This window comes from Vanacampus margaritifer, chromosome 14 (genome assembly GCF_051991255.1).
Source record: "Vanacampus margaritifer isolate UIUO_Vmar chromosome 14, RoL_Vmar_1.0, whole genome shotgun sequence".
In the NCBI taxonomy this organism is placed as follows: domain Eukaryota; kingdom Metazoa; phylum Chordata; class Actinopteri; order Syngnathiformes; family Syngnathidae; genus Vanacampus; species Vanacampus margaritifer.
This window is the reverse complement of record NC_135445.1, coordinates 9,831,392-9,848,125: the sequence shown is the minus strand read 5'-3', so window position 1 is coordinate 9,848,125 and position 16,734 is coordinate 9,831,392. Positions and strand designations below refer to the sequence as shown.

The 16,734-nt window shown below is 37.8% G+C and overlaps 1 protein-coding gene across 2 annotated transcripts in view; it reads left to right on the top strand.

Moving 5' to 3' along the window:
* The window catches only part of LOC144034341 (leucine-rich repeat transmembrane neuronal protein 4-like), a 43,876-nt gene extending 27,717 nt beyond the window's left edge, over positions 1-16,159 (top strand). For both annotated transcript variants that reach the window (XR_013288204.1, XM_077543106.1), the window contains exon 3: positions 13,418-16,159. Coding sequence is in view for 1 of the 2 variants with exons in the window: in XM_077543106.1 (XP_077399232.1) it covers positions 13,418-13,483 (66 nt within the window). In the remaining variant the exon portion in view is untranslated. The remainder of the gene's footprint in view (positions 1-13,417) is intronic.
* Positions 16,160-16,734: the final 575 nt, after the last annotated feature.

The following is a 16,734-nucleotide window of genomic DNA, read 5'->3' as shown; positions in this document are numbered from 1 at the left end:
ATAAATTTAATAATAATGCATCTATTTGTGGAGACTGGGGTCAAGTTGTATTTTACCATTTTAAAAATGTGCAAAATTTCACAAGTTACTTCATGTTAAATATTAGATAGCTCTTAATATGAAAAGAAAAATGCACTGCGCTGTCGCCAATGTATTACAAATGCAATTATGCCATCTAGTGGCAGAAAAATGATCTCAACACATATCAATATCACACTCGTGTTTTTTCTACAGTACAGTAGATCTTTTTAATATTAACTCAATGTTATGGATTATTATGAAATTGCTGTATCAATGACTAAAAGATAACCATATTTCTTTTAGTTTAACATTTGTTCCACTTTTATGTTACCCTCGGCGGTAAGTGTGATCCGTTTTGGGCTTCTGGTTCTGACCAAGCCATTTCAAAATAAAATACTGCCCATGGGTTTTAACAATAGTATGAAAACTTAGGGAACATTTTTTTATTTTATATTTAGAACAGATATAAAATTGTGATTAATCATGAATTAATTATAGAAGTCATGTGATTAATTACAATTAAACAATGTAATCGCCTGACACCCCATTACAAAATACAGCTTTAGAATGAAAAAAAAAAAAAAAACTGTGTCATCTGATTGATCTCTGTCCCAAATGTAGTCCCCAATTACCTTTACCTTAAATTACCAAATGTGTCTCTTTGTCATGTAAAATGCTAGAAGAAGCAATATCATAAAAAAGGAATCCCAACCCACATATTTGCACATGCTGATGCTGTATAATCCAAAAACAGCAGTGTTGGAGAAGCAACAGAATCTGGCCACTGCAGAGGTCAAAGTGCATTCGCTGCATTGAGATGGAAGCGATGGGAAAAGCTCTCATGTTATCGTTATATTGATATTGTGTGTGCATGGAGAGACAGAAACTTTTGCATTAGCTTGCATATGAAGGTAGCTTATCTGACGCATATCTCAGTAGCGATCCTGTTAATATCCTGTGAATTTGATGAAGGGACAGTATTTTGTATTCTTGTCATAACATTAGCGATGTGAGGGCGCAGAATCAATGAGCCGTTATGTTGGAATTATGTTCAGAAAAAAACTATCCAAGCATTTGTTTTAAGCCTAATTAGTGCATAAACTTGACATTCGTCTTTTCTTACATTATTATTATTATCTTTTTTCTTCTCTTTTTTGTAAGTTTATATGACAGCAGAATTAGAACTACAAATATTCCTAGAACAAATGTATTGTTGGGTTGGAAACCAATTAATTTTTCAACATTCCAAGACAAGGCATATTACTCAGCATCTCAATAAATAATATCAAATAATATCAAATCCTAGGGTGCTTTTGAATTTGAAATACACCCAAGACATGTTATTATAGCATTTACGGCACCTACATACTTAGGCCATTTTTAAACGTCTTTAAACGCACTTTTAAAACACGTGTACTCACGACGACTCACGATAACGATGATGATGATGAAGATGCCATAATACACTACATTCTTTCAGCGCTTAAATGAAAGTAATAAAATGGATCATTCAATGTAGCCAATGTGGAGTTTTGACTGGGCTATGTCATTCGAACATACTGTAAAGTCGTGCGTATTGTTTAGGTCGTTCGAATGTATTGGTAAAGTTTTTCTAACATCTTGGAAAAATCATTCCAACGTATTTATAAACTCCCTCAAACGTATTGATAAAGTCGCTCGAACATATTGGTAAAGCGTAGGCTAAATGCTGAAAACATTATTTCCCCCCACAATGCCACATTATTGACTTACACAGACAATAGTGGCATTACCGTGTGGCATTATGGGAAGACAAAAAAAAAAGTATTTGAGAATACTCTTAACAGAGCTGGTCAAAACCAGTCGTATTTTTTCAAGGCTTTGAGGCTATTTTTTGCTACTTTGTAAAGCATGTGCATCCCTAGTGTTAGAAGACTCTCTTTGACTGCCGCGTGTTCGTTGTTGTTCGGCTAGAGAGAATGTTGATTTTTTTTAATACAGACTGGAGATCGGTGAACAGGTCCTTCGAAGGATTTATTTTACAGAATATTCTGGACACAAGCAAGTTTACAGACAAATGGCTGCAGTTCCTCTCGCAAGTGTGTAGTTACAGCGGACTCACAGCATTCTTATACTATCTTGAAAAGCAGTATTCCAAACCCCCAAGCCCCCAGGAAACAGCCTTCAATACACATGACGACAGCCGGAAGTACTGTAGATACGGCTTTTTATACTTTTACAGCATATCATCCTATACACATTGAGTTCAACCCCAGACACTGGCCCATTGATGTGGAAACAGACGAGGCCCCCTCCCCAGACCTCATTCAATACACTCACCAAGCTCTACTGAGGAAATTAAAACAGTTATGACTAAATCTAAACAGTTCTAACTAAATCAAAACAGTTATAACTAAATCTGGGCAGAAGATTCTCAACGCTAGTCACACAGAATGTATAGAAAACGTTAAGGTAGGTTGTCGTGGTCGGTATAATATAAATCAATGGATGTTAAATGGAGAACATATTTCACCTTTTAGTGTTGATTGCTTATCCAAGTTAAGGCTTAGAACGCATTGTATTGTTTTTACATATGCCCTTTGCTTCCTTGTAGGAATGTTTTACATATCTCGTTTGACGAAATCAATTCGGAGTTTGTGCCTCCTTTATTATGTACGAAGGATGAGAGCTCAACCAGCATCCTGGAATGGATTGTGATTGACTTTAGAGGTTCCGCTGTATTTCATCTTTGTTTTAACTCGTGAGAATAATTTAATATTGCATTGAGTTGTTTTATATGCTAGCGCACAATATATTGTGACAGAGACTTAGAGAGGCTTGGCATAGCCGTAGCGCTTAATGCGCTCATCCATCACCTGGATAAATCACAACCACCATAAATCACTACGCCAAAGTGCAGATAAAACATGCACATATTCACCCCCGCTCTGTAAATAAGTGCACACGCTACGACACCTCCCCGCAGACGTGCCTGCCTTTGCTCTTATCCGAAGCCCATCGGATATGATGTCCTCTGGGAGATTTTGGAGCCGTGTACACACAAAACATTGCTCGCTGTTCTTTTTTTTTTGTGATCTTCTGTGTAATACTACACTTGATAAGTCGACAAAATGTCATGCAAAATACATCTATATGACTACTACATACTATACTATACTGTACATACAATATATGAATATGCACTTATGCCCACACCTACCTACATAGTATGCGTATGGTAGTTTTTATTGATTAATCGATACCTGTGCAAATGGTGTAACAAAATCTGATTCAAATCAGAAAATCTTGTTTTGAAGGAAATGCCACATTTACAGTCCGTACTGACAAGTTCATGCCAAGGAATCAAAATAAATCGAAGCGTCCTTTAGTCGCATTGCACCCACTGTATCGAGATACCTTTTGAATCGTTTTGAATGTTATGATTTTTTGGGGGGATTACATTTACTTCCATGAATTTAGTGTTTTTATCTATTTATCTATGGTTTGTTGTCCAGGAAGGCTCCCAACATTTACAGGCATTTTGACAAAATGTACTTGCTTTTGAATCCAAAATTAATAGAAATAATATCCACAGCAAATCAGCACTTGCTGAAATTACAATCAATCAAGGACTTTGGTTTTGTCGTCGGCTATTGTGAAACATTTTGTAGCCTTTCAGTGCTAAGGCGAAATATGATTCATTAATTCCCTTTTCAAGTAAAATGAACCCAAAAATGTTCTTTACAATAAGTCTGAACACGGTATTGTGATTAATATTGCGTTTGTGGAATATGTCAAGCAGCAAAATCCACCCATTTTTAACCATCTCAGGGGGCGGCCATTTTGCCACTTCCTGTCAACTTGGCAAAATGACATCACAGTTGCTCAGGGTTCAGGTAACGACCAATCACGGCTCACCTGTTTGTTGAAGCTGAGTGGTGATTGGTCAAACAAAAAAAAATGCTTGATTAGAAAACACATATCCGTATTGTTATTAACCAAACTGTATAAAAATGACCCATATTTTACCTCATTCATCTGTCACGCTAATAACCAGCACTCAGTTCCGTCACATTTTCACTAAAACCAGCAAACGCAATCTGAAGCCACATAATTATTAAGTGCAATTATCAATTCTTTCATTTAGAGCAACCAATGTTGTCAACAGGATCATTTCATTTACTCCAAGCCGTGTTATGCCGATGCGGCCTTGTTTACCAATTTATAATAGTATGCTAATGCAACTCAGTCTTTATTAATCATAGAATTGAGTGCTTGTGTGTCTGACAGCGAGCACTCAAGAGAGAGTGCAAGTTGCTGTTGACCATCCATCAAGTGCTGTTACAGGCTTCTCTGGTTTTCCTTGTAAAATTATTGACTTTCTTCAGCAAAAAATAAAAGTTAGTACTGGCGCCGAAACCTAATGTCTTATGTCTGTGAGACATGCAATATGCAAATGAACGTTCTGATTAAGCACATGGATGATTCCAAATGAGATTCAATGCTTATTTTCCCGCATCTCCCAAGTGGGAAGAAGATAACCGATCTTAAAAAATATATATAACTAAGATACTACATGGGAAATTAGTGCTCCCACCCACTCAACGGCTTGTTCCTCTTTCCTCTTTCAGTGAGCCCTTGATGTAACTAATTGACCAACCTTGTCTTTTACTAACACGAGCAGAGGCTAATTATGTCCAATGCTGTTTGTAAAAGTGTCATTCATCCTTCATCTAGCATGCATGATTTATTTTGACCATGAATGCACACCACTTGTGTATAGCACTAATGCATACATTATTGCTTTTTGCTAGAAAACATTGTGGTGGTTGAAGTGGTTGAAAGTAAGGATACCGATCTTCTTGGAAAGCACAAAATGATGAGCTCAATATACTGAAGCTCAAGTTCAACCCAATGAGTTGTTTGATGGATTTTTAATTACCTGTGTTGTTCCTCGGATACATGCCAGTATTTGAAATTTCCCATTACAGGGTGTCCCGTTATAAACCTACTAAAACTGCAATGTTTAGAGCAACACTTTGGCATACTGTAGTGAATTGTCAAAAAAAAGTTATTTAACAGTAACATTTTAAAAAAAATGAAACGTGAAGTGAGACCTATTTTTGACAATTACCATGTCCACAAACATTAAAATAAAAATAAAAATTGTAGTCATCATATTTTTACTCTCAGCCCAAACATTTATTGTTTGTTCTGAAATGATTGATCATTGATTTGTAAAATCAAATCTCACGATTATACCACTGGAGGCAATGTTGTTGCAGTCATTCAATGGCAGATATTCCAGGGCTCCAGATTAACTCATTCACCAGTAAAAATGAATCTTTGACGTCTAAAGTCGTCTTTGGCAGCTAATGTGTTAACTTTTTTTTTTTTTACGAGGAGCAAAGTCGCTTGAAACTTTAAATTTTAAGCGCGCATGAAGTAAATATTCACGTCCTCTCACTAGGGATGTAATGACAACGGCAATATCATGATATTGCAATATTAAAACTTCCACAATATTGTCTTCGTCATGTCACAACGGTAAAAGCAGCACATTTGTTAAAAAAAAAAAGTTAGGTTGATTTTCATTTTTGCAGTTCTAGCACCCTTTGGTGGCTAGGTTTTTTTTTTGGGTGCAGTTTCATTTTCACAAGGCATGTTTTGACCCTTCTATGTTTTGAAACTTATAGATTTGCAAGCTAAACACAACCCTTAATATATTTCAATAAAACATTTCAAATGCTAAAAAATGCTACATAAAAAAAAATATTGAGATTAATATGCAACCACTATACTCTCACTGAACATTAGGTACATACAAAATTAACCTTTGTCCCTGAAAATGTCACTAAAATCAACATTAATACTCATTTTGTATACCTGGTTTGAATTAATGACATTTTTTGACTCTGTCAACACCATGATGGCACGATGTCAAACCGACGCTGAAAAGCCTTTTTGGCGGGGAACTTTAGAGATAGAGAGCTAATGGTGCTGTCACCTTTAAACTTCTGAATGCTCTCTTATTGTGAAGTTGCTGTACATCACAGGAAGTAGTCGTGTAAAAAAAGTGATACACCGTCACTAGATGAATAAAACATATGTAGTGAGCTTCCAAGTACAAATGGAACATAGCTTTAAACAGAATGTCGGTGAATGTGTCATTCATATGGATACGTTTATCACAACAGTTGCACCCACCATCTAAGAAGATCTGTGTCAGCATGTGGCTGTTTTTATAACTTAACTCGTGTGCCTTTCCTGCATTTGGGTCCTAAACTAGACACCTCACGTGACACATATACTGGCACTGTCACAAATGTTGGGGGCAAAATACGACTTTTTAGGGGCAGTCTGGAGCTCTTGATCGTATATTTATTAATTAGGGGTGCCAGGCGATTACATTTTTTAATCTTAATTAATTGCATTCATTACTTTTAACATCTGTGTACAATGTACAATACAATGTTTTTTTCCCCCTAAGTTTTCATAGTCTTATTAAAGAGGAAAAATGTGGATTTTTTTTTTAAATTAATAGAAATATGGCTGCATCTTTCAGTCATTGATACAGTAATTTTAAGTGCATAATAATTCATAAAATTTAGTTAAAATTTAAAAGATGTACTGTACTGTAAGAAACGAGTGTGATATTGATTTGTGTTTAGGTCATTTTTCTGCCACTAGATGGCATAATTGCATTTGTAAGATGTTGGTGACAGTGTGTTTTTCTAATCTTTAACATGAAGCAATGTGAAATTCTATACATTTTTAAAATGGTAAAATACAACTTGACCCCAGTTTCCACAAATATATGCATTATTATTAAATGTATTACTGCTCAATTTTGACATGGTTGTGTCTGCTGCATTGCGACTGGAATTCCCCCAGTACAGGTTTTCCAAGTAAGGAGCCGTCATTTATCGCACGTTAAAAAAAATTGTGACCTTAAAGGAAATCTAAATTAACTCAACGTTAACACACTAATTTTGACACCCATAAGATTAAATCATATTATTTTATGTATATAATTGATATGATATGATGATACAGTATGTTGACCAGTGGTAGTCGTAATCCTCAGTTTGATTTATTTTCACTTCTGCTTAGTAAGGAATTGGTAACTTTCAGTTTTGTATGATAATGATAGCACACTCAATTCAGTTGCTTTTGCTCATTAATTTTAGTCTCATCAGATATTTGGCCCAAAGATAAAAGAACGTTTGAAAATGAATTAGCTGTAAACACATAACTCTTTTGAAGATTAAAGATCTGTGCTTTCACACAAACTCTTTGCCTTTGTGTGATCACATAAAGATATTGTCTGAATTATAAGATAAAACAGCACGCACAAATGAATACATTATTCTGGTTTGGTCTCACTTGCAAAAACTAACTTGAACCAATTGGCCCACTGGGATTCTGATAAAACCCGATTAGTCGGCCTATTTGAGCTGGCACATTTAACTACCGTATGATGTCTGTTGGTCGGTTGTATCACATTGATGTTTTTCAGCATCAGTGGTTATTATCCAGGTTGTGTGGTAATGGTAATTTCATTTGTACTTTTGTTTTCAATAACATTTGTACTGATCTAAAGGAAATGGAAATGCAGTGAGAAAAAGTTGGCAATTTTCTCAAATGTCAGCATTTGTGGTAGATTGAGATAGAAGTCGTCGTTTATGCATAGATGCCTCCAAAGATCACAAATGTAATTTTCCACCCTGCCAATTCATCACGCATTGTTGATGGATTCCTAGGAAGAAATATTGTGAAATAAATCATACTTGTACACTGTCGATTTATGTCCCCAAATCAATCATTCTAGTTTTTGTATCTTTTAGTTTTTTTTTTTTTTTTTTTAGTTGTCAGTATTTTTTAATGTAGAATCAATTAAAAATCCAAAAAGTTACCTTGTTAATTTTGGGTCGCTTCCAAATTCTCTAAGCTTCCAGTTCCCTCCTCCCCCTTTTAGTGTTTTCTGTGGTCAACCGTTGTTTCAAGTACAATTTATTTTGAGCTTTAAACATTAAAATATTAAATCATTCCAGCCATCATAAGTCATAAAAGATTCATCTCTACATGTTGCTCCCAACAAAACACACATTTGTATGAGACTATTTTAGACTTGGAGGCTAGCCCCGCTCAAGCTTTCATATTTGACTGAACACTGTGGAAATAATGTGGTTCCCCTCAAGTGTGGCTACATAAGCCAAGCCATCACTGAGTATTAAAGGCGCAAATCCTGGTGGTCCAATTTGAAACCACCAGGATCTCTGCCAGCGTATTTTGTCTTTCTCGAACATCTCAAAGCCAAAACTGGGGGGAAGAATATCATTTGAACACGCGAAAGGCAAGCATTAGGCGGTCAGCGACTCCAATTTTTGATCTCTGTATCATGTCAGCTAATGGCTTGTCTCCGGCGATCATACTAGTTTTTAAATGCCTTGCTGTGCTTCCAGGCAAAAAAATATCCCTGACATGACCTGATAACATGATTGCTGAGATCATCAGCGGTATCAATGGCCAACCAGCTGTCACCTTGCATTGGTGTAACTAAAAAGGGTTCAGGCCAACCCGGCTTGCAGAGTTTCTCCTGGGATCTTGCCAGCTTGGAAGCTAAACTCTAAATGCTAAAGTTGAGTGAAATGCATCATCTACTTATGCAAAGATCGCAAAAGTCAAGGTAATCTCTTGTGGCAGATACGAAAAACGTCTATGCAGCAGGATGATTAGACCGAAAGGAGGCCAGAATAATATTAGTATTCTTTTATTATTTATTATTATTATTATTATTATTTTATTATTATTCTGGAGTATTGTTCATTCGGTAATTTTACAGATTTGACATGTCATCATCATTGCTCTCTTCTTCTTTTTTTTTGTATGTGGGTGAGTATGTGTATGTGCGTGCGAGTGTGTGTGTATTCATTAGTTCACCTAAAACCGATTAAAAAAATCCCATACCGAACTAAACCGAACACTTCCAGCCAGAGTCGTGAGGCCGTCAGGAGACCCGAGGAAGGACCAAAGAAAAGAAAGGAAAGTGAAATCCAGCACCGACCAGACACCACCCACCAGGCCACCAACCAGAGTCCTTCACCAACCCCAGAGACATCTAAATTCCAACAAATCAGGGAGACCTCAAGAGACCAAAGGAGAGACTGAGGAAAGGAAGGAAGGACAGACGAAGCAGAGTGAGATCCACAGACACCAGCCTCCACCGATTCAATGACCTGAGGAAGAAGCAGATTGTGTCTGAGTTTCGATAGATGCTGGTGTGGTGGATCTGGCATGTTAATATATGAATTCATATTTTTTTTAATTAATATTAGTATTCAATATATATATTTTTTTATCTCAAGCAAAGAAAAGATAAATACTTTTGATGAAGGAAAATTCACAATTTCATCCATTGACACACATTATGGCTGTGGAATTCCTTCGCTGCATTGCTTCATCTGTCGGCCAATCGGACGACAGTGACGACACAACCCTCAGATCGGTACATTCCTCTACAATGGAAAAGGAGTTTATATGATGGTTATTTGTGACGAGGCTCGTGGCTGGTGAGGCACTGATACTGGGGTCAGATTTTAGTCAGCATTCGTTTCATATAGCCTGAAGGAAAGTCATTTCTAGGAGTTTAGAGACAGCGCATTAGCTATTGCAATTTCTTGCTTGTTTTAAAAGCTGCTCATTGAATCGCTAACTGTTGTGCAACTGCAATCATTAAATAATATTACTGGTAGCCTATCCGTCCGTCTTCAATTCTTCAATTCAGCTTTAGCAGGGAAGCCCAGACTTCCCTCTCCCCAGCCACTTCAGCCAGCTCCTCCGACGGGATCCCAAGGCGTTCCCAGGCCAGCCGAGAGACGTAGTCTCTCCAGCGTGTCCTGGGTCGTCCCCGGGGCCTCCCGCCGGTAGGACATGCCCGGAACACCTCCCCAGGGAGGTGTCCTGGAGGCATCCGAACCAGATGCGCGAGCCACCTCAACTGGTTCCTCACTGGTAGCCTATATTCATTTTTTAACTTTTTTGTTTTTTGTCTTGGAAATATTCTTTTGTTGAAAATATTTTTAATTTAAATTTTTTGATTATTTGTTATAATAGCGTGATCTCATTTCAGATCAAATTAAAACTGTGTTCTCGGCTTACTAATAGAAGAAGCACCAATTTCTTACTTTGTCGTAAAAGTCCTCATTTTCTCCTTTGAATTTTACTTACAAAAGTCTTGTCTGCTCAGTCCTATTCCAAATAAATGTTTTGAGTCTTTTAACAATAGTTAGAAATTGAGAATGGTTGCTCCACACACACTGTTATAGCTGGCAATCGGCGAAAGATGCCGGAACTGTTGCTTCTGTTACAGTCTGGAACAAATCCATTTTGGCATAAAAAAAAAGAAAAGCTGAGAAGCTGTCGAGGAGTTTAGCATTCATTCTCCACTGTTTGTGAGCTATGCAAAAGCTCAGGCTTAAATTTTATGAAGTCAAAGAACCTACAAGCTAGCGAGGTGCCAACGTAGAGTAGAAGAAGAACAATGGGAACCTTTGTGCTCTTGTGCCACAGGTGCGAGGCAGAATACTGTCTGCCTCACCTCATGCTTCTTTTGCTGTTTTGTGTGATCAGCAAAACTAAATTTGTATCACACAAATACATTACCCTGACTAAGGAAAACCAGAAGTGTTTATATTGGAATGAAGAGAGATGCCAATAGCCTTCTCTGTTGTCGGTACAGTAATTTTATCGATAGAATCCGAATAGCTTTGGTGTCATTATGCCATAAGGTGCAAGAAAATGGAACAGACAACATGTTCAAGAGACATGGGAACAGACATTGACCAACGGGGGGATGAGAGAAAAACATGAGAAAGGGGGAGTGGGAGGGGGGGAAACAGCCCCAGATTCTTGTAGGGAAGCACAGTATGGATTTGGAAAAACAAAAACCTCAGCAAACAGGCACACACGAATAGACAACAAAAACAAATCAATAGCACGTATTTGTTCTTGCACTGCGCGATTTCGATTTTTTTTTTTTTTGAGGGATTTGCGAAATCTGAGGTGAGGCTTGCGCAAAATGGGAAATAATTTTCATAATGTCTTTGTTTTTTTTCCCTTCCCTGACTGCACGTTTCTGCTATTTGACGAACATTGCTTAAATTGAGGGGCTTCAATCATAGCAATTTTCTATTATAAATACTTCTATCATAAATAGGAAAACACATTTATAGTAAAGAAAGAGAAAACAAGGCGAACTCCTGCACTACTAATTGCTTCATTACTGGTTGCAAAAAAAGACGTGTCTACTATTGATTGTTCCACGCAGAGACATTTACTAAGTGGGTACAACTACTGAGGCAATTTTTTGTATCCATCATTTAATTTCCTTCATTACCGTTGCTAAGTACAGTAGAGACAATATGTACTGAACATTTGTCAGTCTATAAAACCCATCCATATTTTTTATCCAGGCTTGGGACCAGCAGAGGCCGAGTATTGGGGCACTGGCCGGGAGTTGAACCCGTGGCATCTAAATAGTGTGAAATGGCTCAGGGAATAAATACTGAAAATATGAAGAAACCAGACGAATCTACAAATTAATATTGCCTTCCTTAGACCGAACCGGCGGCTTATGAAAAGGTCTCTAATTACTAAGGTGTCGCACAAGAAGTAACTAATAATGGGGAAGAAGCAAAGAGCTCTCTCAAGACCTTTAGTCTGCAAAACATACCGATTGCATTAGTTACAGAAGTGATACAAATAGCCTCACCTTCGATGTGTCCTCATAGAACAAAACTATTGCTGAGGAAAAAGATTATTTTTGGAGAGTTGTGTACGGATTATTTAGAAAATAGCAAAACTACTCCAAAGCTGTTCCTGTCAGGTAGCTGACATTGCATTATTACAGACGCTCCCCAATTTACGAACGAGTTACGTTCCGAGCGATCGTTCGTAAGGTGAATTTGTTCGTAAGTTGCTTCAGTGCTATATTTTGTATTATAATTTATGTTTAAAGAGAATACGTACAATACTGTACTACGTATGTTAGAGAGAGAGAGCGAGAGACACACACAGTATGTACATGTACGTAATAAGATAAATAAAATGAAGTTTAACTTACTTTTGGAAGATTTACTCGATGCTTAAGGATTTGATGGAGGAGGAGGAGGAGGAAGAGGAGGATTTTATATCATGAGAGGTTCTTCGTCGTCGCTGGAATGGGCTTCAAAAGTTACTTCCTCCTCCGTAACTTCAATGTAGGAAGAAGTTGAGGGTCGAGGAGAAGAAGATGAGGGTTGATGAGTATCTTCCTTGGAGGATTTACTAGAAACTGTCCGAAAGAAGCGATCTAACGACGATTGCACAGTTTTCTTCTTTTTTCATCATAAATGATGCGGTAGCACTGTATGGCATCATTCAATTGATTTGCAACCTTTGTGCAACGTTCAATATTTGGGTCTTGCTGCTCGAAGAGTGCGATGGCTTTATCTATGAGCGACAGGCGTTTCTTCTTCTTCCTCCTCCTCGACACGTTGCTGAGCCTCCAATGCTGGGTGAGCTCTCACAGCGCCAAGCGTCGGTATTAGCGGCGGAAAGAAGCACTACAGTACTCGGAAAAAGGTGCGCAATAAAAAAATCTAACTTACAGCATCTCGTAGGGGAGCGTCTGTACATGCATGTGACAATTTTTTTTGTCAATGTGTGGTACTTGTATATATGTATATATATATATATATATATATATATATATATATATATATATATATATATATATATATATATATATATATATATATATATATATATATATATATATATATATATATATATATACAGTTTTCTTAGCCTCTCTGAGACTTGTCAGTCTGGCAAATGCAAAATGAAGTTCAGCTCAGGGCATCCCATCAAAGCCCTTTTATGCTTCTTAGATCGGCTCCTCGCTGACAATAATAATCACTCCGGGGTGGAAGCAAAAGCTAAAATGGGATCATTCCAAGCGGATACTAAAAGATTTTCAGCCGTTGTTTTATGAATGAATGGTGGAATTATCTTCTGCCTTAGCCCCAAATGTGCTTTTTTAAAAGGTTAGGTCCACTCTAAGAGTAGATATTTTTTCCCAGTCAAATATTGATATGCAAGCTAAGTAAGCCCTTGTGTGAAAAAGCGCTTGCCTCTCGGATGAGAGCCAAATGCCAAAATCCATCCAACAACACAAGTCAGTCATTTCAGGGTGGTTTAGTTACATCCACATGTTGCTTTTACTACTAACCTTGCCTGTCTTGCTTTGCTTTCACTGCACTATAATGAAATCACCAGTCCCTGCAATTGAACACTTTGGCATCCACTTCTGAATCTGGCATGGAACTGCTGTTAGATGTCTCTAACGTAATCTTTTTTATTTGTTTCCTTGCAGAACGAGTATACATGTCGACGCCCACTACCTGGTGCGTGGCTGGGCGAGCTGCCTACCATCCATTAGAAGGAACCGCTTTGGATCTTGCTGGGAACAATAAACTAATCTCACATACAAAATATAATTACAAAAGGTATTATGCAGAGAGCAGGTTTATCCTCTTGCAATTATTCACTCGAGAAAATTACTGGAAAAACGTTTTTGGTAATCACGGCCTAATATGGAGGAAAACTCATAATAACTACTTGGAAATGATGGCTCTCAACCATATTCGCTTATTGTCTCTATGAGGACAACGTGGTTGGAATTCCAGGATCAAGACTGTACATATGCAAGATTGCTTTAAAATTGGACTCCTTCGAGTATGTGTACTCAAAGTGGATTTTGATTCCATGGGAAGCATTATGTCATCATACAAGACTTTTCTTTCTTCGAGAAAAAAGACTCGTTCAAGGCTTGGATGGTGTGTATGTGCCTCGCAGGATCTGTTTTTGCACCTGTTGTTTCAGATGATCGGACAGCAGGCGATCACAAGAGAAAAGTCGAAAGAGAGAAATTAAAATTAGCCAGAGCTGAGACTATCCCAAGCCAATGACTTTTGTTGTTGTGCGTTTGTAATTTATTTTATTTTTTGTACGTTTAATTTTCAATGTGGTTTCTAATGGTGATCAGACCCCAACTATCTGGTTTGATTTGACAGAACAATCAGATGTCAAAATAGTGGGAAAAGTAAAACACTCGTCATGAATGAATTGTTCTTTTCTAAGCGTATAATGTTATTAATGATGTACTTAAAGGCTTTTTATGTTATATTTTTGGGGCATTTTTAACCTTAAACACCAAATGCACTGCTTTTGCTGTTGGCGCTTGTGATCACGGCTCCATCCCTCACGCGAATAACCTCAAAAATGTCAATGAAGCAATCGTTTTTCACAACGTTTTATTCCGTTGCCATCGTACAACATATCATGAACATATCATCATTACATGTGATGTGTGAAGTAGAAATAATTGTTTCATCCTCTCACCCGCTCAGTGCATTTTACTGTTTTTTTTTTCAGGCAGTATTGATGATAATGTGTTGACCTCCTATGAGATTTGAACTTATTGGTATCGATTTGTGTGGGGACATCATGATTTCAAATGCGAATGAGAAAAGCTTAAGATGGGCGGGACACAACCTGCTTTATTTTCAAAAGTTGCAATTATATGTCAATATAAATGCCGTGCTATGATAAAGGCTGTTCTCACAAGAATTTAGTAGGACTGCATGAAAATGTGAAAAGGTGCAAAGCAAATATGCTTTTTAAGGTGCCTTGTTCTTTTTTTTTGCACCATCCCGTTAAAAGTCTCCTCTATACACCAATTTGACGAAGGCAAATGTGACGACGCCTACTGCCTTTGGCGTCGGCCTGACCGTCGGCCTGACTGTCGGCACGTCACGCCAGAAATATTACGGAAGTACAGACTAGAACAAACAGAACCGAGAGAAGTAATACTCCTTCATACTTTTTTTTTTCTTTTTCTGCAGAGCTCAGTATTGTTCATTCGGTAGTTTTACCGATTTGACATGTCATCATTGCTCTCTTTTTTTTTTTTTGTATGTGGGTGCGTGCGTGCGAGTGTGTGTGTGTGTGTGTATTCATTAGTTCACTTAAAACCTATTAAAAAATCCCCTACCGTTCACCTAAACCGAACACTTCCAGCCAGAGTCGTGAGGCCGTCAGGAGACCCGAGGAAGGACCAAAGAAAAGAAAGAAATACCCCTTCATACCATCGGCGGCAATAGTCACTCTTCCTTATTGTTTGAAAAAGGCAACTGAGAAGCTCTTTACGAAGGCAGGATATAAAAACGTAAACAATCCATAATGCTATCTTTTTTACTTATGTACATTATTTGTTCATTGTGGTCGTATTCACAAAGTAACTTGCAATATAATATTGCCATGCTATGTTACAATAGTAAAAGTACAATAATAACATTTTAGCGTTGTTGTACAGTGAAACATATGCATGATGCATCTCTGTTTCCATTGAGCAACTATACAAACAGTCTATACTTTTATACTTCTTACAAATTGTGTACTGTACTACTTGTCGAAAAGAAGTGTCCCGTCTGCCTTGAGTGTGCCCACACTTGAGATTGAGCAAATTCATTCTGTTTGACTTCCTTCTACTTTTCCCTTCTTTTCACTTTTTGTTTTAAACTTGATACTCTACTAAATTCTTCTGAGAACAGATTGTCCCCTAGCACATGAAAAGCAGCATCTTTTTCCTCTCATACTGTCAAAGTGCTCCGTTGTGTATCAACTTTTTTTTTTGTGCAACGTGCGTCTTTTGTGAAACATGCAGCGATGGCGTTCACTCGAACCTGCCCTGTAGAGATAACTGAGCACTTTTCACAACAAGTGACTTGTTTCACTTCCCTTCGAACGGCCATCCCACTCACTCTCCCTTCAGGAGACGGACATCTTTGCGCGCTGTTCTTCCTGTGCTCGTGTTTCATCTTAAGGTACTATATATTGAGTTGTGACATGCTTCTCGAACCCTTTCAATGTATCCCTTTCTATACTGAAAAATTGTCATTTTCTATTGTAAAGTACTGCTTTCCTCACTGTTGATGGTTAGTACGCGGCTGTATGTTTTTGTTCACTTTCAACTGTGTGTGTTTTTTTTAAATGAAAATATTGACTTGATTGGTCGGCAATATGAATTGATCAAATAAAACATGACTTAGCCATATCCTGTTGCTACTCCGTAATCATCGAGGCTTTTCAGCGTGCAAACCCCGTGAAGGCCAACGTATTCCCAACGGGGTCGCCAGTACCGGGAGCTGTCACATCAACATTGGCCTCATTAATTTAGAGAGGAAGATCATTGATCTCTGCTCAACTGTTCTTATTCGCAGCCGCACCCGCTGTGAGCTGCAACAGCCCTAATTATGCTTCTTGTGAAATGTGGTGTATAACTCAAAAGGGACTCGTGATTATCGATCCTTTCCCATGTTCACTGTGGTCAGAACATGTCAAGCTGTAAACCCCCGAAGTCAGGATGTTTGATATTCACAACGCCCCCCCTATGGTATCTCTTGGATAATCCCGCCTACATGACATGATCAGTTAATCACCTCCTCCCCCCTTTCTATTGCATTTCTCCTTTGATTTGTCACTTTTGGTCCTCGTTTTATCAGCATTCACAAATAATTCTAGCGCTAAGAGTAGCTTATTGTAAAGAAAATAGCAGATTTTTTGGAGAGCTGAGTATTGTTCATTCGACAGTCTTACCTAGTCAACATGACGGGCGGCACCCCCCGAACC